Source organism: Spermophilus citellus (genome assembly GCF_964194105.1).
Source record: "Spermophilus citellus genome assembly, chromosome: 7".
Classification (NCBI taxonomy): Eukaryota; Metazoa; Chordata; class Mammalia; order Rodentia; family Sciuridae; genus Spermophilus; species Spermophilus citellus.
Window position 1 is genome coordinate 78,081,795 of NC_138188.1, and position 23,768 is coordinate 78,105,562.

At 39.1% G+C, this 23,768-nt stretch overlaps 1 protein-coding gene across 2 annotated transcripts in view; it reads right to left on the bottom strand.

The window, feature by feature from the left end:
* Positions 1 to 623: 623 nt before the first annotated feature.
* Positions 624 to 23,768, bottom strand: part of LAMP3 (lysosomal associated membrane protein 3) — a 34,984-nt gene continuing 11,839 nt past the window's right edge. Inside the window, exons 4-6 of one of the 2 annotated variants that reach the window (XM_081300921.1) lie at positions 16,447 to 16,504; positions 12,753 to 12,923; positions 624 to 2,164 (exon numbers count right to left, since the gene is read on the bottom strand). In XM_081300921.1, coding sequence (XP_081157047.1) covers positions 2,031 to 2,164; positions 12,753 to 12,923; positions 16,447 to 16,504 — 363 coding nt within the window. In that variant the 3' untranslated portion in view covers positions 624 to 2,030. Of the gene's footprint in view, positions 2,165 to 3,473; positions 10,065 to 12,752; positions 12,924 to 16,446; positions 16,505 to 23,768 lie in introns of those variants that run through there. The other variant, XM_081300920.1, reaches the window with a different exon arrangement.

Genomic DNA, 23,768 nt, shown 5'->3' on the forward strand with positions numbered 1-23,768 from the left:
GCCATTCAGCTTCTCCCAATAGGATCTTCCCACTGAGTAATAATGTGGCAATGGAGAATAGGATAAAATAATTTATTTTGGGCTGGGATTGTGGCTCAGCGGTAGAGCGCTTGCCTAGCACATAGGAGGCCCTGGGTTGGATCCTCAGCACCACATAAAAATAAATAAATAAATAAAATAAAGGTGTTGTGTCCAACTATAACTAACTAAATAAATAAAATATTAAAATAATTTATTTATAGAAAGATAATTTGCTTGATTCAAGCAACAACATCCATATTAAAGAAAGATGGTAAGAAAAATTTTAGCCAGATACAGTGGCACATGTCCATAATTCTAGCGATCAGGAGGCTGAGGCAGGAGAATCACACATTCAAGACCAGTCTTAGTAACTTAGTGAGATTCTCAGCAACTTAGTGAGACCCTGTCTCAACATAAAATATTAAAAGGACTGAGGATGTACTTCAGTGGTAAAGTGCCCCTGCATTTTATCCCCATTAAAAAAAATAAGAAGAAGAAAGAAAAATTTAGGTAGCACAAAAACTAATTACAAGAAATAAATGACATGAATGAATCTTCAAAATAAAATTTTATTACAAAATCTTTAAATACACTTAATATTCCATTAAGACTTATTGATCCTATGGATTCACAAGGGAACAAGTCAGGAATGTCAGTATGTTCTCTAGGTTGAATTGAATGCCACTCTGTTCAAGAGGGTAGGGTCATGTGGTCTTTGTTGCTAATATTCTGACTTTGTTCCTTTCATTAGCAGCAAAACTAAGCAGGAATACTACTTTTGGCTGCTCTCCAGAATAAAGTGAACTGCAGAATAAAATGACCACAACATGCAGAAGCAGAATGTTACCACAAGAGGGCGATATCTACTTTCAATAAAGAAAAATCGTTCCTTGGTCTGCAGTCTTGGTTTTTGAATAAAAGGAACTTGGAGAAGTGTTTCGCTTTCCTTCATCTTTACAGACACAGCTAAACAATAAAAGTGGGAAATTGGCGCATGTTTTACAGAGCTCCTCAGTCTCTTTCAGGAGGCTGGGAAGTTTTATTAAAAATGGACTATTTTATTATCTGCAATCTTCCATGTACCCTAATGTCTCATGATTCTGGGTTCATCCATTTCCTCAGAAGAAATGGAGCAGATGTGGGTGGGAGGTGTGAGTAGCACTTAGTCTCATTATTCTTGTAGGCCACTTGGTACCATGAAAATATCAAAGACCTTCATACCGGACCAACATGAATTCCAATTCTGGCTCTGCCACTCCTTAAGTGCACGGTATTTAAGTGATCTGTAGCCCTTAAATCTGAGTTTCCTAATCTGTAAATTGTGAGGATTAAATTAGATGTGTGTAAATGCCTTAGCCTAGTGTCTGACACAAGTGTTTGATAGGGCCATGGTAATTGCTGCTTGCTTATTTAATTCTGTTGTCTGTAGTATTTAGTAAATCTGGAACAGCAATCATCGAGATTTTGATGTTGGTCTCACATCAAAAACCTAGACAACCTGAGATACGTTGTTCTTTCTGATGATCTTTTTGAAAATTTAAACTGAAAAAGGAGATAAGTCTCATAAGGCATATATACATCAAATAAACACAGATGGTAAAAGCACTGAAAGTCCATTTTTTTTTAACCTGGAAAAGATCAAGGGTAAAATAAAATTCTCAATGCAAACACAGGTAGCATTAATCACAGTGGACACTTTATAATATGGAGGCACATGCCACTTTACATGCATTATGTTGATTCAACGTATCTCAATTGTTTTTGGTTACAATATTCTGAAGAAAGCTAGAAAATACTCTTAAACACTAAGTCATAAGATGAACAATATTTAGAAATTGTGAAATATTTGGAAATATTTAGAAATTGTGCTGCTTGAACTTAAATCACAATTTGGTTTTAGAGGAAGATGGTGGTTTACATCATTGGAAGAACCCACACCCTAAGTTAAGCCCCCAACATACTGAAAACGATGAACGAATTCTCTAAATTCCATTTCCCTTGGGCACCAATTAGATTCTCTGGTATCCAGATGACTGACGCCTTAGGCGGATTGTATAGACACCTATACCCACAAGGCAGAGGCCAATCACGATGGCCCCAATCACTGGAAGCACAATTGTGTAGTCAGACGAACACTCATCCACTAAGAGAGAAAACAAATACAATATAGTAGGTGAGGTTTGGTGACGACAGACCAGAAAGGAGAGAGTGGAAAGGACATGAGCATTGGAGTCAAATGTGATTTTCGTGTGTGAGTATGCGCACGCGCAGTTTTCACCCAGCACCTTAAGCATGACAAGCACATGCTCTACCACTGAGCTGCATCCCTAGCCTCTGGTCTTGGCTTTTAATTACATCATTAATTAACTGTGTGATCTTAGATAATTTACCCTTATAATTCTCTCATTTATAAAGTGAGCAGATACTATATGAGATTATTGGTCGATTAAGTAAAATAACCTTTTTTTCCCCCCTCAGCTATTAATATTCAATCATTGTTAGCTCTATTTCCTGAACTGGCCAAGAAGTAATCCCACGTGTGCTCCCTGTAAAATGGGATGTGTCGATAAGGAAAAGAAAATTTGTGTCACAGGATTCTAGATGATCTCTTGAAAACATGGGATGTTTATCCACTTTTGAAACATTTTTGTCACTCCCAAGGTTTTCTTGTATCATTTCAACTAATTTTTTTTAAAGGACAAGTTAAAAGCAAAACCAAGAAAGTTTGAAAACGAAAGTTTATAAACTTGTCAATACTGTTTTTTCTTTATTCCATCAGAGAGTACCTATTCAATTCATTTAAAATATTATCAGTTAGGTCAGAGATTAATCAATCTTGGCTGAAGAAGAATGGAAGGACCTGGGGATTAAGGAGAACTTGGTAGAATACTCAGTGTAATAAAGAGTTTGGGAGAAAAAAGCAAATAAGTGGAGAACTATATATCTTACTCATAGATAAGATACATTTATATATAGATATATCTTATTTATCTTACATACACATATCTAAAATATGATATGTGTGTGTGTGTATACACACACACATACACACACATACATATACAAATTGTGTCCTGAACCAATGATCACCATTCAGCCACTCCTATGTACCTGAAGTCCAAGAAAAAAAAGATCAAGAGAGGTCAGGGAGATTTCAGAATAAAGAAAATTAATATAAGAAAGAAACTGTATTTGTGGTACACTATTTGATTGGCAATGGGCAATATTTATGTAATTATAATAACATGTGCTTTAGTAATTAAGCAGAAATAGTGGTATAGCCATAAATCCTTTACCTGCTATAGCAGGAAACTGACCAATTAAGAAATATCGTGAGGACTGGGGTTGCAGCTCGGTGGTAGAGTGCTTGCCTAGCACTTGTGAGGCACTGGTTCGATCCATAGCATCACAGAAAAATAAAAGGCATTATGTCCATCTAAACTAAAGCAATATTAAAAAAAGAAATATCATTATACAATTTTTAAAAACTTTTTTAGAATTATGGAGATAAATATCAGAGGAAGCTGTTAAAAGTAGTTAAAGCACTTTATCTCTCGAGGGTTCAGCAGAGAAATGCTGCTTTTCATAACCCCTTTTGTAGTAAATGAGACTTTAGTTACTTAAAGATAAATGAGAAAAAGAATTTTGACAAGAAATTAAAATGAGTGGAAAAAATAAAAAACATACTTGTTGATCTCTAGGACTTCATAGTAAAGATAAGTTCAGGGGCTGTGGTGGTAAATGAGTAAATGAGTCCAGCCTGTGAAAAGCCCTGGGTTTGCTACCCAGTACTGGACAAACAAGAGATATGTTCATACAACCACTCTAAGAGAATCTATCAGAAATTTAAACTGATATTCATACAATAGAATATAATGTAGCCACTAAAAAGAATGTGGTAGTATGTGTGCCTAGCATGCACAAGGCCTTGCACCTTCACCCCAAAATATAATGTGAAAATTCTCAATGTGGCAACTAGAAGTTCCCTAAAGACCTTCAAAGGATATCAAGAACCCAAACAAACGTACAGTGTATCCAATGTGAAAAGATATACAAAAACCTGAAAAAAGGACTGGAGTGAAAGTGGAGGGCAAATTTTACTTTCTATATTGTTTTATTTAGTTTAACACTTTTAAATATATTTAAAATGTAGAAAAATTTACAAAGAAAAGTAGCTATCTAATCACTACATTTGGTTTGAATGAATCACTGTAAATCTTGGTAGACATTTGCTTCCTATGTGCATGTGTGTGTGTGCTGATGCACGTGCTTAAATAAAAATGATTGTGTTTTAAATAATGTATACTCACTATAAATGATTAAAACAATTACGAAAAGTACAAGTAAAGAAGTAAAAACCTATTACCTCAAAACTACCCACCCAGAAATAATTGTTAACTTGAACAAGCACTGTTTCAGGCATCTTTCTTTAAAACTATAAGAATTGATGGGCAGAAAAATGAGTAAAGTACTTTTACCAAAATAGGATCATGCAAGTGCTATTTTACCAAAGCTTTTGATTTTGATTTTACTTGAATTTAATAGAAGAAAAAAACACTAAGATGAAATGGGAGGAATTATTGAATGACAATGTTTATTTGTCACAGGAAGTACTGTTTTATAAAGCATACTTTAAAGTTCAAAAATGAGATTATGAAATACACATTAAATGATTATGAAATGCATTGATGTTATGAAATAAATCAGAGTCATGGGTTTTCTAAACCCTGTTTCCAAATTTAAACATTATCTGTTGATACCATCTTTAAAGATCAATATTAATAGATTCTCTTCCATCTCTTTTGTCCAACTCCAAATTTTGAATACTTATATTATTGTATTTTTTAAAATCACTGTTCAGGCTCATAACATTTAAGTTCTATTCGGTAACTATGATTCCTATAGTCTTCAAAAAATGTGTTGTGGGGGCTGGAGTTGTGGCTCAGCGGTACAGCACTTGCCTGGCATGTGTGAGGCCCTGGGCCTCAGCACTGCATATAAATAAATAAATAAAACAAAAGATCCATTTACAACTAAAAAATATTTTTAAAAAAATATGTTGTGTTGGGGCTGGGGATATAGCTCAGATATATATGGTAGAGTGCTTGCCTCACGTGCTCAAGGCCAGCAAACCCCCCCCCCCCCCCACAAAATGTGTTGTGAAGATAGAATATATTCAGATTATTTAAAACGTTAAAATAAAACAAGATGTTGTGCATTGAGAAGTTCCTCTTTAACCTCTTCCCCCATTCCCATTAGACAACTACTTTTTAAAAATTTTCTTATATGTAGTTCCAATGTTTATTTGTGCACATAGAAACAAAAATGAAAAAAAAAAACCTTTTATTTCTTTTTTCTCAGTATTATGAACTATGCTTTTTGATTTAGCAATATATTTTAGGGGCTAGAATTGTGGCTCAGGGCTAGAGCACTTGCCTAGCATGTGTGAGGCATTGAGTATGATCCTCAGCACTACATATAAATAAATAAATAAAGGCCCAACAGCAACTAAAAAAATATATGTTAAGAAACAGTATATTTTGGATAATTTTTCCTTATCCATATCTAGCAGCCTCAGTTTTTTATAGGTATTTTGTATTTTGTTGGGGATATCCTACTTTTTAAATCTGTTCCCAGTTGATGGATCCTTGTTTTTTTTGTTTTGTTTTGTTTTGTTTTTGTTGTTGTTGTTGTTTTCTTTTTTCTTTTTGTGGTGCTAGGGTAGAATGCATGGGAGGCAAGCATTCTACCAACTGAGCTATATCCCGAGCCCTTACTTTTTTTTTTGGCCAACTTTTTCTATTGCAAATAATACTGTAATGAGTAACATGTACAAATATGGTATCATATACCACAAGGTATATTTATATTCCCAGATCCATAATTGGTTAGTACTTTTTATATTTGTATGAATAAAATGTTCAACAGCATTTGTGTGTGTGTGTGTGTGTGTGCGTGTGTGTGTTAGTGATTTTCCTATTCCTGAAGCCTACCTGCTGTTTCCTTGTTTGTCTTATGGCTCATCTCCTATCTGGGTAAATTTCACTGTCAAACATTATCTTTAGAATGGCTTATTGGTGCTGTCAGCATCCTTGGATTTATTCAAGACTGACGACATCTGTTGATTGCGTTTATACCTAAATATTAATTCTGGATTACACTTTCTTTCCCTAAGAACTTGGTAGGCACCAGTTCATTGTTTATTGGTTTTAAATGATACTGTGAAGAAATCTGAAGCCAACTTTAACTCCCCCATTTATAAGTGATTCTCTATCCCCCTACAAGTTCTATAGCTTACTTCAGATATGTCCTAGACTTTCTATATCAATTATTTTCTGTGATACACTGTGCTCTTTCAATCCCAGCTTCAATTACTTATCTCAAGAAAGATTCTTCTGAATCTTCAAATATATCTTCATTCTATTTTTTAGCTCTCTCAGAGATACCAATTATCATTACATTGGATGGTCTGAATAGCATCTCTATTTAGTATCTTCCATAGGATGCTTTATTTATGAGGTTTTATGTACATTAACTGTGATTACTTCAGTCTTTCTTGCCATGAAAATGATATTTCAGATATTTCAGTCCTACCTATTCTGTTCTTGCTGTTTCTATATAATATAGAGTGATGCTGCTTTGATATTTAATTTGTTTTCTTAGAAGTGAAATGTCCTTTTATCTTACTTCTTCATTTAACACCTCATCTTTAACAACTCTGCTTACATAGAATCACCTTCTCAAGTGAGTCTCAGTAAAAAGCAATTGTCAGGGATTTCTTTCTGTTCCTGAGTTTTCTTTGTCTTTTATCAAACGTGTCCATTTCTATTCTCTGTCACAGGCTAACTGTCTTCTCCTCCCATGCGTAGCCTGAAGTCCTAACCCTGGAACCACAGAGCATGACTATATAAGATAAAAGATGTTGTGTCCGCCGAGAACTAAAAAATAAAAAAAAAAAAGATATACTGTCTCTAAAAAAATGAAGTTAAAATGAGGTCATTGGAGTAAAATCCAATCCAATATGAATGGTGTCCTTAGAAGGAGATGGCATTGGGCATATAGGTACAGAAGGAAGAAAGGATATATAGGTCTTCTTTGTGAAGACCTGGACTACTTGCAGCCAAGGGGAGAGGCCTCAGAAGAACCAACACTGTTGACACTTTGCTCTTGGCTTTCCAGTCCCCAACACTGTGAGAATAGAAATTTCTGTTGATTCAGGCATCCTGTCTATGGTACTTTGTTATAGCATTCCTGGCAAATTAATGTACCCTCCCCCCTTTTGTCAGTGTAATTTTCTAACATTCTTATGACTGTTTTGTTATAGTACTTTTGCATAGTGGTCATGCACTTCTTGCTCATACTTGAGCAGGGTAGCCCAGAAATTCAATTTCCTATGATGCCATTTAGGCAAATTATGTTTTTTTTTTCCCCCATTGCCTATGAGATCAGTCAGTGGTTCCCTTTGAGCTACATATTTGGATTCTATCTTCTTCTTCTTCTTCTTCTTCTTCTTTTTTTTTTTTTTGTAGCCTGAGAATTAGCTAGAGTTTAGAGATAGCCTCAGGTTTGGGGCTGGCTCCCCAATTCACTCCCATACGTCCCATGTTCACTCTTCCTAGCCTTTCCAAGAGCTACTGTCACTCTCCCAGGTCAGAGAAGGAAGAAGATGAAGCAACCACTCTTGTTTCCTCCAAGAATGGAATGGAAGCAAGCATTCACAGAATTTTTCTTCTCGAATTGTAGGCTTCTTAGGATAGATATAATTATGGTGGGGGAAAGGAAGGCAGGGTCAGGAGCCCCACTCAGGTGCCCCTCCACTCTCCACAGAAGGTGGGCAGAGCTGTGAGTGCGTAACATAACCAAGCACTTATTTATTGGTGATTCATATGAAGCAGTTACTGCAATGTCAATTTAAATTAATTTTAAGGATAATTTGTATGGGTAGTGGGGGATAGATAACAGGAGTTTAGGCAACCATCACCCAAAAGAACTCACTGAAGATGCTAGAAGGGAAAATCTAAATTTGTATGAACTGACTTCTCCTGCTACTCTTGAGGTGAAATTTTGCTTTTTGTTTTCATCTGCTGTGGGAGAAACTGCCACATCCTAGAAGATTAAATTTACTTTAGTTATTCTGCAGGGTGGTTAGTGGCACAGTGAATAAACACCTCGCCCTCTGCTCTCTAGAATCTTTCAAGTGCTCTTCACCTTGCACACAAGGGAGCCTGTAGCAGGCGCCTATTTGAGGGAGGAAGAGAGAAGAGGGTGTGTTTCTGCAAAGCCAAGCCCTTGCTCTTAACCCTGAGTCACTTTGGGGAACACCAGGCCCTCACGTCCCAGATTTCTGTCGACATCTCCTTTTTAAGGAGGAAACAGGTATTTCCTGACACTCCGACTTCAGCCTTCAGAGGCTCTTCAGGCTGTCTTGAAGCTGAGTGTCCTCTCTACCACTTCACTTCTAAGAAAGAGGAGAGAGCGAAAATACCTCTAAAGAGAGCCAGTGCATTTCCTAGATAAGCAGCAGTTACAGAGCTGTTGCTGAATTTCATAAATTTCCTGTTAGAAATGAGGAGTGGCAGGCACCCTTGGAAGATGGAAAAAATAAGAAAGAAACTTCCTGTTAGTAAAATCAGTTAAGAACATCTGGAAGTCCATTATGTTCTCTTTTTTTCTGAACTGAAATCCCAACTCTCATATTTAAACACTCAGTGTAATAAAAAAACATTAATAGAATGTTTTCCTCCAGTTAACAATCACTCCTAATCAGGAATTTACTGGTTTATAAGTTGTTTTTTGGTGAATGTTTGCAAAGAGGCAAAGGTCATGATCTAGGTAGATCAACCTCTTTTTCGTGACCTAGCTCTCCTCCAGAAATAGCCCAGATCAATAAATATACAAGGACAGAATAGCATCGAAGAAAGACAAATCAGAAAAGAGAAAGTGTTAAGAAAGCTGACAACAAATGAAGTTAAAGAAACTGAAGAATGAATATTTATTACACCTCTTTTGTTTGCCAAGATCTTTGATATGAGTTTTACATTAAAAAGTGAAATATTAGACAGTTTATATTTTTTAAAATGATAATACATTGGAATAGTATAGAATGTCTTTTAAAAAATGATAGTATATTAAGACCATTTATAATTTGAGTAAGTAAGAGTTTGGATAAAATCCAGGAGTTTAAATTCACTTTATAATCTATTTTGAAATGGAATGGTTTTCCTAAAGTAGTATTAAAAAAAAAAAAAAAACAACCTGAATATTGAGAATATTCTTAAAAATATATAAGAAAAATCAGTGCAGTTTTAAAATGTCTTTCCTATCATCCTCCCTCTGGATTTTGGCTTTCTTCTTCTCCCAAGCACCGTGCTCATGCCTGTCTTTTGCCCCCTGATTCTTGAAACCAGACCTGTCTTATTCAGATATGGAAGGTGGCCCTCGGGCCCAGCTGGCACAGCCTCCCTCAACCGACTAGAGGAAGTGGGGTGGGGGTTGCCCTCTGGACAGCCCTTTGCTGGCCCTCTGGTGGAAAACTGGGTTTCCTAACCAGCTTGGGAAAGTGGGACAGGCAAAGAAAGCCGTCAATCATGGTGGGGCACAGTGGTGCACACCTGTAATCCAAGGGGTCTGGAGGCTAAGGCAGGAGTATTATGAGTTCAAAGCCAGCCTCAGCAAAAGTGAGGCGCTGAGCAAGTCAGTGAGACCCTGTCTCTAAATATAATACAAAATAGGGCTGGGGGGATGTGGCTCAGTGGTCAAGTGCCCCTGAGTTCAATCCCCAGAACCCTGTCTCCCCAGCCCCCCCCCCCCAAAAAAAAAGAGGTCGACCCTTTCACTTTGGGCTGAATATGAAGCCAGAATTCCCAAGGCCGTCGCCCTGCACATTTTGAAGAAGGTGGGGCTTTACATGCGTTCATATCCTCTATTGGGCCTCTTTCTGGCCACCAGGCATGCGGTTAGCCATATGACAAGTAGTCCTGCGATACTCAGGCCCACGGCCACAGGGATCTCTCTCCTGTTTCTGTCACTGAAGCATTCGTCAGCTGTAATTGAAGTCAGAGTAACAGGTGTTACAGGCTGGCCACAAAAGCTGGGAAGTGATATTGCCCCTGTCTGTCTCAGTGTGGTAGAAAAGGAAACTGAAAGAGAGATGGAGCTCTGGGCCTCCACCTGCTGCCTCAGACAACAGATGGGTGAAAGCAGGAAGGAAAAGGATCAATACAGTGGATCTGAAATGGGTAGGGCTGGTAGTTGCTTAAGGAGTTTATTCAAAGGTAGATCTACAGGCCCCATGCTCAGGAATATGGAATTTAGTGGGGCTAAGGTGGGGCCTGGGGACTCTGATGCAGCTGGGAGGCAGATCCAACCTTGGGCAACACTGGTTTGGTCTAGAGGGTTATGACTGGAGTCCTGTTCTAACTCTCAATCCAGATGAGCCCTGGAGCTGGGTCCTCCAACTCCAGAAACGGGTTCCTGCACCCAAGTTTTCTATTCAAACTCTTTTCTTCTTAAAGGGGCTGCTGGAACAACCTGGTGTTCCTTGGGTGACAGAAAATTTAAAAACAACAACAAAAAATATGTAAAAATAGTAAAAAGAGAGCAAAAGTAAACTTCTTGTGGGCTCCTGTGTCCTAGGGAGAAGAGGTATGATGCACAGGTCAGCATCTGAGGTTTGGGGTGATCTTTTCTTTGACAAGGCTGAACTTTTGTACTTGTTGGATTCCTCTCCATTTAAATGTCAACCATTGGCCAAGATTTCCCTAACTCCACCCTCCGTCTGCCACCAATGCTGTGTCAATCGAATCTTCCTCTATACCTCAGTAGCCCTTTCATAATGTCTTTTTTTTTAATTATTGTTTTTAGATGTTGATGGACCTTTATTTTATTCATTTATTTATATGTGGTGCTGAGAGAATCGAACCCAGGGCCTCATACATGCTAGACAAGCACTCTACCACTGAGCCACAACCCCAGCCCCTGCACATGTCTTTTTAGCACCATATTTTACAATAGCCTGCTCCTTTTGATCACCATCTCTCATTCTCTGATAAAAAATACTACTCAGGTGGTGGCGCACAGGTGTAATCCCAGCGTCTTGGGAGGTTGAGGTAGGAGGATCACAAGTTCAAAGCCAGCCTCAGCAACTTAGTGAGGTGCTAAGCAACTCAGTGTGAATCGCCCCTGGGTTCAATCCCTGGTACCAAAAAACAAAACAAATGAAAAAATAACCCCACAAAAACTGTTAAAGGAATGACATAAATCTTCCCATTTGAGCATGTGTAGGGAGATCTGAATAGCAAAGGCCAGGAAAATGGAGTTGAGCTCCAGCAGTGATGGTAGGGTAAATGAGAATATTTTGGCAGTAGAATCAGTAGGGCTTTGTGAGCGTTTGGTGAGAGGGTGGAAGAGAGGAGCGAAGGATAACGGAGCCTCATGCTTGAGGACTCACCAATGAACAGTGAGTTTTAGGAAAACAAAGTAAAAAAAAAGAGCTTCTCTCCATCTGCTTTTTAGCACTGATAATAGGAGCCAGGTGTGTGTTCCTGAAAGGTTTGATTCCCCAGCCCTGCTCACTTCCTGCCTCACAGAGGTTCTGATTGGGAAGATGAGCAAGTGTGGGCCTCATTTTAATTTCACATTATCAGTCATGGAGGGTTTCAAACCTTCATCATGTGCTTTAGAAAAAATACTTTCCCTACATTTGAAGTTTTGAGACCAGCTGACAAAGTGTTTGTTGCTAATTTTACTATTTAACCTGAGCTCTAAATTTTACTATTTAACCTGACTGTAAAACCTGCAGAAATCAGGGCTCCAAGGCGAGCAAGGCCTGACGCCTTAGTCTGCTAAGTGTTTCCCATTACATCGGAGGTGTTTTCTGCTAGACACATCTTTGATTTTATAATGAAACCCAATGTGAAATCAGATTCTAACTGTAGAAATTTAATATATGGCTAAACTTCTAGCTTAACCTATATTGGATAATTGAGAAGAACTTATATAAGATTTTTGATGTCTCCTGTGAGGGATATTTTATGAATTGAAGCTCATGAGCCTCTGATCATAAGTAGGAAAACTTGTGACCCTGCTTTCTGGGTGGGGAGAAAAAGGCTTTTCTGGAAAGTCACCCTACTCTGCTCCTGGCCCTCATCCAAGGGCTGGTTTCCTTCCTGGGCAGCATCAGGCAAGCTCTGCCTGTGGTGGTTCAAACCCAAAGCAGAAGTTAGATGGAAACTAAAACTAACTATGGGGAAACACTGTTGGGTAGAACAACCCGTACCGAGAAGAGGGGATCCAACAGAGTTTCTTTCTTTTTCAAATTTTGCTCCTTTCCTTCTGCAGGTGGGAAAGAATCTATTCTGAAAGCTTCATTCACTAATTCTCAGGATCTATAAAGTGTTCTCCAAACATGCCAGAGTTCCCCAGGGCTCAGTAGCATGTATAAGGGAGGTCACAGATGTGCTTCCTGATGGATTGCATGTGTGTTGAAATGAGTGAGAATGTGTTTTGGTTGGACAATGTGAATGCATCCTGCTGGAAGAGAGCTGTGAGTGTGCATGAGTTAAGGAATCTGGTTTTGGGGAGAGAGTGGCCAGGGGGAACTCTGTCCTTAGAGCTTTGTGGATGTTTCTATTTAGGAAGCTCATGTGATTCCCTGCCCCTTAGACAGCATCAGACAGAACATGACTTGGAAGTGAAGCCTATGTTTGTGGCTTGATGAACCTTTAACTTACCATTTCCAAAGTGATCTCCTTCGAAGTCGAAGGCTTGAAGTTGGACGTTCATTGTTTTCAGCTGAAGCTGTGGGGACAGCTGGATGCTCTGTTCACTCACACACTTGAAGGAATGCCCAACCACTGTCTCAAACATCATCACAGCACTTTTCATGCCTTTGTAAGCTTTCTCTGAAGAGAAAAAGTGAAATTTACCTATAAAAAAATTCTGGCCTTTCTCCACTGAGTCCCAGTTGTTGCTGGGCGGGGAGAAAAACGTGACCCACGTGCCACATTAAAGGACTTTCTTTAGATATGGCTCTCTGAGGGTCCTGCTACCTTCTCCTCATGAAAAAAATACCCTTATTTTGGGGGAGGCTCTGGAGGGGGGGGAATGTCTCACAGAAATGTTGAGGATTCTGAAGTGAGAACTTTGAGGAATGCTTCCTCCAGTTCTTTTAAATCACTGGAGATGGTTGTCAGTGCTTAAGAGGTACCCACAGAAATTTTAATAATAAGAGAGGACTGCTCTCTGACACAGTCACATGAGCCCTTAGTGACCCAGAGCAAAGTCAGCAAGTGGAGCATTCGCATATCACTGGCTGAGTGCATAATAGAGTAGGAGGAAGAATTCAGCAGGAGAGGATGTCACATCCACCCATGGAAACTGAGAAGGGCAGGGCCTGTCTCTTCTTCCCTTCTGAATGCTATCCTCAGCCTGCCTTGCCTAGAAGCCCTATGTGCTTGGCCTGAAGGTCCCTCAGACCTCACTGGCTGTATGTTTCTTCTCTTGGACACACTGGTGCCCTGCTGGCCCCCTTGGCACCCCAGCAAGCTACTTGGTAGAGTGCTCAAGGACGGGCCCTGTCTTATGACAGGTGCACCCTCTTCAGGGAGGTGATACTTCAAGGTAGATGGGGTTAAGGATTTTAATCACATAATGAAGTTTATTGGCTCTAATTCCACACTTGTCAAGCACCCTTCTTCCTGTACATAGTTAGGCTTCTTGAATGGGAAAAAACTCATTGGCCAGAGGACCCAACTGTCTTGTCTTCTTGGCCATTATAGCGAGAAATAGCCATGTGATCAATTAACAAGTTGGCATTAAGGTCTGCATTTTATGTGCAAATGCCCTAGATGTTTCCTACATATGACCAGGAGTAACTCCTAACAGAGAAGAGAGGATCAACAGAGTCTTTCTTTCTCAAATGACTGCATCTTGCTCTTTTCCTTCTGGAGGTGGGAAATAATCTACTGTGAAACTTGTGCATATTACGGTATCATGTGATCCTGATCCCTCTCTCCCCACACCCATGGTCTGTTATCACCATCTCCACTAAAAGTGCGACTGCATTAATACTTCAAGTACAACTGATTGCTGCTACTAATAGCACCATCACAGCCACTGTCACTATAGCTCCTGTTGCCAATGCTAAGTCTTGATCATTGGGACCTGGAATCATATTTCCCCTTTATGAGCATCTAAATTAATTTCTGGTCTGACTTTCCCTTCCCCTGACTCTGAAGATGACTATCTTATCACTGGCAAAAATTTGATCCACGCCTAGTGATAACATCAGTTAATTTATGTTAGCACTCACATATTTATTCCCCAGCCTATATGAGACAGGTTTGAATAATGCACATGAAAATATGTTCTCAATATGATATTTTACTTACATTTAACCAATAATCATTAACAAAATCCTCCTGAACAATATCAACATAATATAGTAAATATTTTAAATAAATATTACCCCACATTTTCATTTTTTTGGCAAGTTTCTTTAGTGTAAGTTTCTTAATTAATAGAATAATGTTTAAGCTAATCCAAAGGTAGAACTTTGAAAAGGAGAAAACAGACACAAAATCCAGTGTCTGCACAGAGAAAGGGAGTCAATACAGGTGTGTTATCTAAGAGTAGGCTTTCTGGGGAAACATCGGGGGCCTTTGGGAGACTCACTGGACTTTTTTGGAAGCATGACTGGTCCAGTAATGAACACTGTAGGAGCTTCCCATGGGTAATTCTCCATACAGCAACCAAAGTGAATTTATAAACATAAATCGGATATATCATTTTCCTACACCAAATCCTCCCATGGCATCCTTTCATTCACACTTTAGAATAAATCCAAAGTCCTCAGTTCGCTTTCCACACAGGCGCTGCATACTCCAGCCTGGTCATCCCCCAGACCTCGTGGGTTGTGAGTTCCCTGTCTTGGGTGCCGAGGTGCCCTGCTGGTCCTTATGTGCTATAGTAAGCCTGCTTGGTACAGCCTGTGCATCTATTGTCCTGCCATCAGAAAAGAGCTTGCTCAGGCCCAGATAGTCCTAAATGGTGATATCTGCTCAAACCTCACCTCTTCAGAACTGCCTTCCTCCCCTGAGGGTTCCCTAAGGCTGATCAGAATCAGCTTTCCATTTCTCTCCACTGCTCATAGAAGGTACCAGCCCTTAATAGTGTCCTATAATTTAGTGTGTTCGTGTGGGGTTCCCTCCCTTTCCAGAATGTACATTCCATGAGTGCAGGAATTATCATTTGGAATAATTAGGGATCCCCAATGGCTAATAACAGATGGGGCTTGGCCTTATCTTTATTTTCATAGAATGTGTGATACCAAGTGTAGAGAAAAATTTGCTTTACTGAAACAGCCCCTTTGAAAGTAAAAACTCCCATTTTTTTTTTCACTTCTTAACTTTTCCATACTGAGAATGGAGGCTGAGGGGCTGTCCCTTGGCCCTGACTGCTCTAGGTAATCTGAGACTGTGACATATTTCTGATTTACACAGCTAAATCTACATGTTTGTCTCCTGCTTTTTGCTTTTTTCTGTGCCCCTTCTCTTTTAATAGTTTTTTGTGACTGAGTGAAGAGGTACCCCTTTAATCCCAGCAATTTTGAAGCCTGAGGAAGGAGGATGGCAAGTTTGAGGCCAGTCTCTTCAACTTGGCAAGGCCCTAGGCAACTTAGTGAGACCCTATGTCAAAAGTTGGTGATAGGAGTCTGGGAATGTAGCTCAGTGAAGTGGTCTTGGGTTCAATTCCCAGACACTGCCCCCCCCCCCCCCATCCTCCACCTCCCCCCACCAAAAAAAAAAAATGTTTTCCATTCTCCTGAGTCCTAGAAGATGAGCTTTGAAACAGAAAGATCTATATCTTCCTCAGAGCTGGTTTTGAATAAAAACCTCTTTTTCTCTCTCACCAACCTGCCTCTTGCTTTTTTTTTTTTTTTTTTTTTGGTACTAGGGATTGAACCCAGAGGCACTTAACCACTGAGCCACATCTCTAGTCCTTTCTATATTTTATTTAGAGACAGTGTCTCACTGAGTTGGTTAGGGCCTTGCTAAGTTGCTGCGGCTGGCTTTGAACTTGTGATCCTTCTGCCTCAGTCAGTAGGAAGTGCACGCAGGTAGCAAATTCCTCCAGAGTTCTCTTGCAGGCTACTTCCTTATTATTATTATTTTAATTTTGTAGTTATAGATGGACAGCATGCCTTTATTTTATTTAGTTATTTTTATGTGGTGCTGAGGATTGAAAGCAGGACCTCACATGTGTTAGGCAAGCACTCTGCCACTGAACTCCAGCCCCAGTCCCCTACTTCCTCATTTTGTTTCTTAAAAAGCAGCATCAAAATTAGCAGATTCAATGATATGAAAAATAAGCTAACCAGAAGCAGAGTTTCATGGCTGCTTGAATAGCCATTCTCTAAGTACCAACCTGGATTTGAGACGGTCAAATAGGCTTCCACTTCACTGATATAATATGAATTTTCTTCCTGTAAAACAGCAGCGTGTTAACCTCTGGGTCATCTCCATTTTTATGTTTATGATTCTGGCTTACAAATTTGTTTTGTCAGGATTCCAGCTATTATATCATTGATGTGGGGGCTGGGGGCACATGGATACTGAACCACAATGGTGTTAGAGAATTTCAATAAAATAAACATACCACACCATAAATATAAAAAATAAGTAATGGCTTCTTTCTGGCCCTGGACTTTCTATGGCTTACTTGTCACTAGACCCGAAACTCAAATTCCACTAGTTTAATTTGAGTCCTTTCAGTAGTGCCAAGTTTCCCCTTTGAAGCGCAACTACATTGGGAAGGTGAAAGGGTTGGAGGGACACATATGAGCTTTTCTAATAATTAATGTCTAAGGGAAGGAGTTCTTAACTTGACAGCACTCATCCCCAAGGGTAAACTTCATGGAATGCAAGAACCCTCTGGAAAAATAAAGTATGCAAAATTGTACATGCATTTTCTTCCATGAGATGTCAATTGCTTGAAAGAAATTAATAGGCCCATGTTCTCAAAATGGTAAAACGGGACCCACAGGAGAGATTCTGGGAAGAAATGGTTTACCTTAGAAGAGGACCCCCATTTAGAAACACAAAGTAATATCCCAAACTTTATTTAGGGATAGTCCTTTTGGACAAAACAAATGAACTACAAAGTAACTATAACCTCCTCAGAGTGTAAAACAATCAAAGGAATGAAATTGGGGTATGAAAAGGTAAAATGAAAAGGGAATTTATTTCTTTGGTGCTGGGGATTTAATCCTTGGGTATGATGCATTCTATCATCGAGCTACAATGTCAACCTGTTTTCTGTTTTTTAAAGTTAGTGATTTAGGGTATTCTCATATGAAAGAAGTGCAAAAAGTGGCAGAGTAATCAAAATTGGAATCTGAAGTCAAATTACTTTTTAAAAAGTTTCCAGTCTAGTTGTTAAAGAAATTTAACAATAATAATATTTTCTCTCTTTCTTTCTTTCTTTCTTTCTTTCTTTCTTTCTTTCTTTCTTTCTTTCTTTTTTTTCTTTCTTCCTCTCTCTCTCTCTCTCTCTCTCCCTCTCTCCCTCTCTCCCTCTCTCCCTCTCTCCCTCTCTCCCTCTCCCTCTCCCTCTCTCTCTCTCTCTCTCTCTCTCTCTCTCTCTCTCTCTCTCTCTTTCTTTTGTACTGGGGACTGAACCCAGGGGTGCTTAGCCACTGAGCCACATCCCCAGCCCTTTTATATTTTATTTAGAGACAGGTATTACTAAATTGCTTAGAGACTTGTTAAGTTGCTGAGGCTGACTTTGAACTGTGATCCTCCTGCCTATGATTACAGGATCCTTTCATACTGTGGGGATAGGTGAAAACTTTGTTATGTGAGAACTTTCTTTTCTTTTCCCTGGAATGCAGGAGCTTATAACTGTGTATAGGAAGCAGAATTGGCTACGTAAGGGATGTGTGGGGTCTTACACAAAGTGAAAATGCAGGGTCTCATTTAAAATTCATTAAGAATTTTAAGAGTCAACAGCAAATCATTAAAGCAAGCATGAACCCTTTCAAATGCACAGATTTCACACCGAGGAAACCAGCCCCAACAGGAAGGGCTGTCTGTTTTTGGCCCACAAGAATCATACTAATACAATCAAGCTAATGCAAACAATGAGGCTTTGCTTAAGAGATGGTTCACATTCACTGTGAGTTCTTTTTCATGACATTATAGGTCAAAGTCTAGAAACTTCTATTTTGCTGCCTCAAAATTAGTGAAACATTGACTGGGACTGAGCTGATGTCTGTCTTTAGGCTAAAGAAAAAGTATGTTAGGTGAACTCATGTAAACAGGGGGATGTTTAGTTTTCTTAGAATTCTAAGTTTTACATAATTTATACTGCTGATCCCAAGTGGATCTTACTCAGATAATGGTGTCCACCTTATTCTGAAGAGTTATGCTACAGGATGTAAAGAAATAAAATTGTCTTAAACTACAGCAAAACACATTTTTAGATTTGGAATTCAAAATCTGGCATAATTCGAATAGGAACAGGCCTATGGGAGGGTTTGCAAGCTTTTTGTGTAAAGAGCTAGAGAGTAAATATTTTAGGCTTTGTTGTTCCCTGATACAACTCCTCAAGCCTGCCATTGAGCAGCCACAGAGAACACATAGACAACTGTGCATGCTCCAAAACACTTCATTTATGCCCCTGGAAACTTGAATTTCATATACTTCCGTGTCAAAGATACCCCACCTCACACACCATTTAAAAATGTAAAAAATCATTTTTAGCTTGTTGGCTATACATTCTCAGGTGGAGGGCTGGATTTGGTCTGGGGATCACTGTTGAACCCTGGTCTACACCATCAGTGGAAAGAAAGTTAATGAGTCAGCCAGTCAGTTACTGCTGAAGGAATCCGTGTTATAAACAGAGTGATTAACTTTCTAACTGGGAGAACAAAGTGTTGCTAAGAACTTTTTAATACCAATTTTGAAACATTTTCTTGTCCCCATGTTGGCATCCTTTAAGTTGTCAAATCTTTGTTCTCAACTTTCATTTTTCACTAGTTCAGTAAATGAATGGGGATAGTAACAGGAATTCTTTCTTAGGTTGATATGAGGATTAAAGGAAGAAAACCATGTAAGAAACTTAATGCAGAACCTTCACGTACATTTTAATTGATGTTATTTATAATGCTGATAATAAAGTAGACTGCCCCTTCCCAAGTAAACTGTTTCCATTGAGATCAAATGATAATTTTTATCTATTTCCCAGAGCTCAGCTCTAATGGCAAACACACACACACACACACACACACACACACACACGGTGGGGGGGACACGCAAGTGAGCTCAATGACATGTAGCACTTCATTTCTCTGAGGAGAGAGAATATGTGGCATTATTTCCCACCAGATGTTTTTCTCTTTTGGGGTTTGGGTTAGAAAGTGACAAATATATCTACTTGCTAGACTCTTGAAGATGAAGTGAACACCTTCTTTTTTAACCATGGGTATTGGCTGAATGGGCGTTAACTGATAGGTGCATGCAGCATTTTAGCTCCATGTAAGAAACTTAGAACAGAGTCTTCACTTACATTTTAACTGGTGTTATTTGAATGGACCATCTATAAAAATCTCACCTCCATACTCAGCCAATGGGATGCTGACACCATGCTTCTCACTACTGGTGTCTGAAAGAGCTCTCTGAATATCTCATCAAAGAGATCCTAATTCCTCAAGGAACCTTAATATCTACCTTAGCAAACTGGTTTCTACAGCAAGACCCAGGATTCCAATACAAGTCAGCCCTTCAGGTCTTTCTAGGAAGCCAGCATGCCAATGACCAGCATGCCTTGAGGTTCTTCTGTTGAGAACTTTTTATAAAAGGTGCTGTGGGAGGCACATAGTTGCAGATACTCAGGGTGTGGATTTTTATCTTCAACATTAATTAAGACTTTTTTTGCTCAGCATCATAGTGACAAAAAAACAAACAAACAAAGAAAAAACCTTTGTTCTAAACAGAGGAAAAGGAAGCCCAAGAGGCTGTTTCTCCTGATCTACTTTTGTGGCAATTTGGCCTAGAGTGCCCTGCACAATTTAGATTCACTCCTTTATTCATTCATTTGTTCATCAAACATTTGCTAAAGAGATACTATGTATAAAGTCAGTGTTGGAGCCTAGAGAGAAATGTGAACCAGCCATAGGCTTTGTCTTCAAGACGGCAACATGGACAAATGCATTAATGAAGGTTGGGGAATAAGACGTGGAGACTTGGAACAAAGAGGAGAAATTCTCATCTTTACAGGCTGATGATCACCAGGCCATCTTACAGGATGAATTCAAAATTAACAAAATTCAAAATTAATTAATAAATTTTAATGAATGAAAATAAATGAAAAATTCAAAATCAATTCAAAATTAATTAATTATAATTAATTAAAATAAAATAAAAAATAAAAAATTAATTAAAAATTAAAAGGTGCTGAGGGTACAAGGGTCATTCTAGGCAGAACATATAGGAAAGCAGGGCATGAAATGGCATGGCATACTTGGAAAGTTCTGAGGGTATTAATATTTGAACACTGTTAAGTTATCAGGAGCCCAGCTCATGAGTCAGGAGGACCCCAAACACACCTCAAAGGCTCTGAAGAAAACGCCAGATAGATCATTAGCATTGATTTCAAGACCTGGGCTGGCCAGTGTACTGCTTGGCCCATTCCCCCTTTCCACATGGTGATTGATTTCCCCATGTCCTGGATCCGGGGCTAGAGGCCTGAAGCTCCCTAGTCAAAGTAGAAGGTGAGAAATGCATAATGTTGACTGTAGAAAAATACACTCTCCCTTCTATATCCATGAAGGGTAGTTCCAGAATCCCCCTTAAACACCAAAATCTCAAAGGATGCTCAAGTCCTTTATATAAAATGGTGCAATATTCACAGAATATTTGCACAACCTCCCTTATACTTGAAATCATCTCTAAATTGCTTACAGTGTCTACTTCAATTTAAAAGCTATGCAAATAATTGTTAAACTACATTGTTTTTAAGGGAATAATGAGAAAAAAAGAAGTCTGTACATGTTTAGCACAGAGGAAAATCTTCTTCAGAATATTTTCATGAGCTGTTGATTAAATTCATAGAAATGGAACCTGCAGATACACAGTGCTGACTGTATATCTCTACAAGGCACAGGATGGTGTTTTAAAACAAACTTATCTGGGCAGGAAGGAAGTTGTGGGAAAGAGGGAGAGAAGGTATGTTTATCTTGACCCTAAAAGATCTGAACAACTTTTGGTATATTACCCTAATCAAATGGGACATTGACAGGAAAAGGTTTTCAGTTCTCTAAAAAGTGAAACAGAGGGAAATCTATCTTTCCTGACCCACTGCGGGCCAGTGGTTCACATATGTGAGCCTGGCCCACCTCCACCATGGTCCTCAAACTAAATCCTGATTCACCCTGGGACCCACAGTTCCCAGAGATTATCATAAAACTCTTGAGACCAAGGGGGGTCTCTGGAATAAAGGGTTTATTAACTGTTACAGATGTAGCCAGAAAAGGTCCAGGTCCAGATCCAGGGATAAGCTCTCACAAATTCCAGCAGTAGGCTTAAGATAGAAGCAGTGCCCACTGAACCTAGAGCTACAAACATATTCATAACAAAAAATTGGAGGGCTGGGGTTGTGGCTCAGTGTTAAAGCACTTGCCTCACTCATATGAGGCACTGAGTTTGATCCTCAGCATCACATATACCACATATAAATAAATAAAATAAAGGTATTGTGTCCATCTTCAACTTAAAAAAATTGGAGAAGAAAAGCACAAGCTGTTGACCTTGAACCTCTCTTGGCTATAGATAAAGAGGGCAGGACAATGTGAAACAGGGAAAGCTTGGGGATAGCACAGTCCATAAGGCACAGTGATGGTTGGGTCTGGATTAGCTGGAGCTAAAAGCAGAATGAGGTGGCTCTTAGAGGATGGGGATGGGATTTGAGTGAAGGTTTTAATAGACATTCAGGATTGTGAAATGAGCTTTTTTTGGGGGGGGTGGATGGGAGTTTGGCTTGAGCAACTATAGCGCTTGTAGTTAAATTTAGAACATTTCAAAATTTGTTTTTTCTTATCCACCCACTATTAGAGAAGAGGAAAAGAGGTGTGGAATAGCTAACAATCTGTTCATGGTCACAGAGCAAATGAGAGGTCTAATTGAAGAATAATAAGGTTAGGTGGCACCTCAGAAAGCAGATTTTCTTTATGTTGTTGTCACTAGTAGTATTTCAATTAAAAAATTTGCAAATTATTAGACATAATTTGAAACCCGGAACTAGAGCCTGTATTTCTTTTATATTCTCCCTTATACCTAGTTCATTGTTCACTGGATCATGGGTCCTCCTGTGTAGGGTCCCTTGAGCTAAAGACAGTTAAGAAGAAGCAGGTGCAGAAGAATTCTCTGCCTTCCCCTAGGTCCCTAAAGGCAAGACAGAAACTTTTAAAGATATCACACTCTTCTCTATTTACCAGGAAGGACAAAAGTGAGTCACTGAAAACTACTGGAGACCCCCATCAGCTGGGCACCACATCAGAACAATCTACAAAAGCAATCTTACTAACTAGCCTATATCTCCCAGTGTTTTCCCCATATATTTACCTTCCCACAGTTTCCTAACTGTGGAAGCCTAAAATGGCTTTCTTTTGTCTTGTCACATCTCCAAAATTTATTGTTCTTTGTTGAAGATGATATATAAGCCAGAGTTCTAAGCCATGGCTTTGAGTTATCTTTCCTGGAGGTTTCTCCTGAGCAATGTACACTGCTCACATTAATAAACGGCCTTGTTTTCCTCTCATTAGTCTATCTTTTGTCTCCAACTTATGGGAACAGATTTATGAGGTTTGAGAAAAAAATTACATTTTCTCTCCAATAGGACAAAGTGGATATTCAGTAAATTCTTACTGATGAATTGGTCAGTGCATTAGGTCTGCTCATAAGTATCCTACAACTCGGTTCTCCTAACATCTATTATAATATAATGAAACATAAAGTCATTCTCTAAGGTCCTCCTTTTCTCTAGAGCAGTGGTTCTCAATCAAGGGTGATTTTGCCTCATAGGAGACATTTGGAAATACTTGTACACATTTTAAGTGTCAAGTTCTATTCCTGACACCTCCTGAGTAGAGACCAGGGATGCTACTAAACCTCTGACAAAGCACAGGACAGTCCCCAAGACGATAATTTATCTGGCCCCAAATGTTAACACTGCTGCTGTTGAGAAATGTAAATTCAGAAAGCAGCAACATTTGAAAAGAGACAGATTGAACTGTAGAGCCCATTTTTTCTTTTGGAAAAATCTGGAAGGCTTTCTTGCCTTGTATTTCATATAATAAATACATTTATTAGGGCAGAAGTTACAGCATCAGGGTCCATAACAAATCTAGCTTGTTTTGTTTGGCCAGCATGTGTTCAAATATTTTAAACGTGTTACCAACACTTAAACAAATACTTTTTACCTAAAGATCTGAATTTCTGCCTTTTCTTGAACAATCAGAAGAGCTGGAAACACTGGCCTCTTGTTACCACTTGAAAGAAGTGTGTGTCAAATATTTAACAACTGGCACAGTAGGAAGCCACTCAGAATGGCTTCCACCTGGCCTTTCCGGATCAAGGTTCCCCAATGGCTGGACCCTGCGATTGGCACTGTGATTGGAGCTGAGGAGTGGCGGCTCCCTCTGGGGACGTGGACATTTTCTTCTTTCTCCCATGTGTCTCCTCATTACTGAG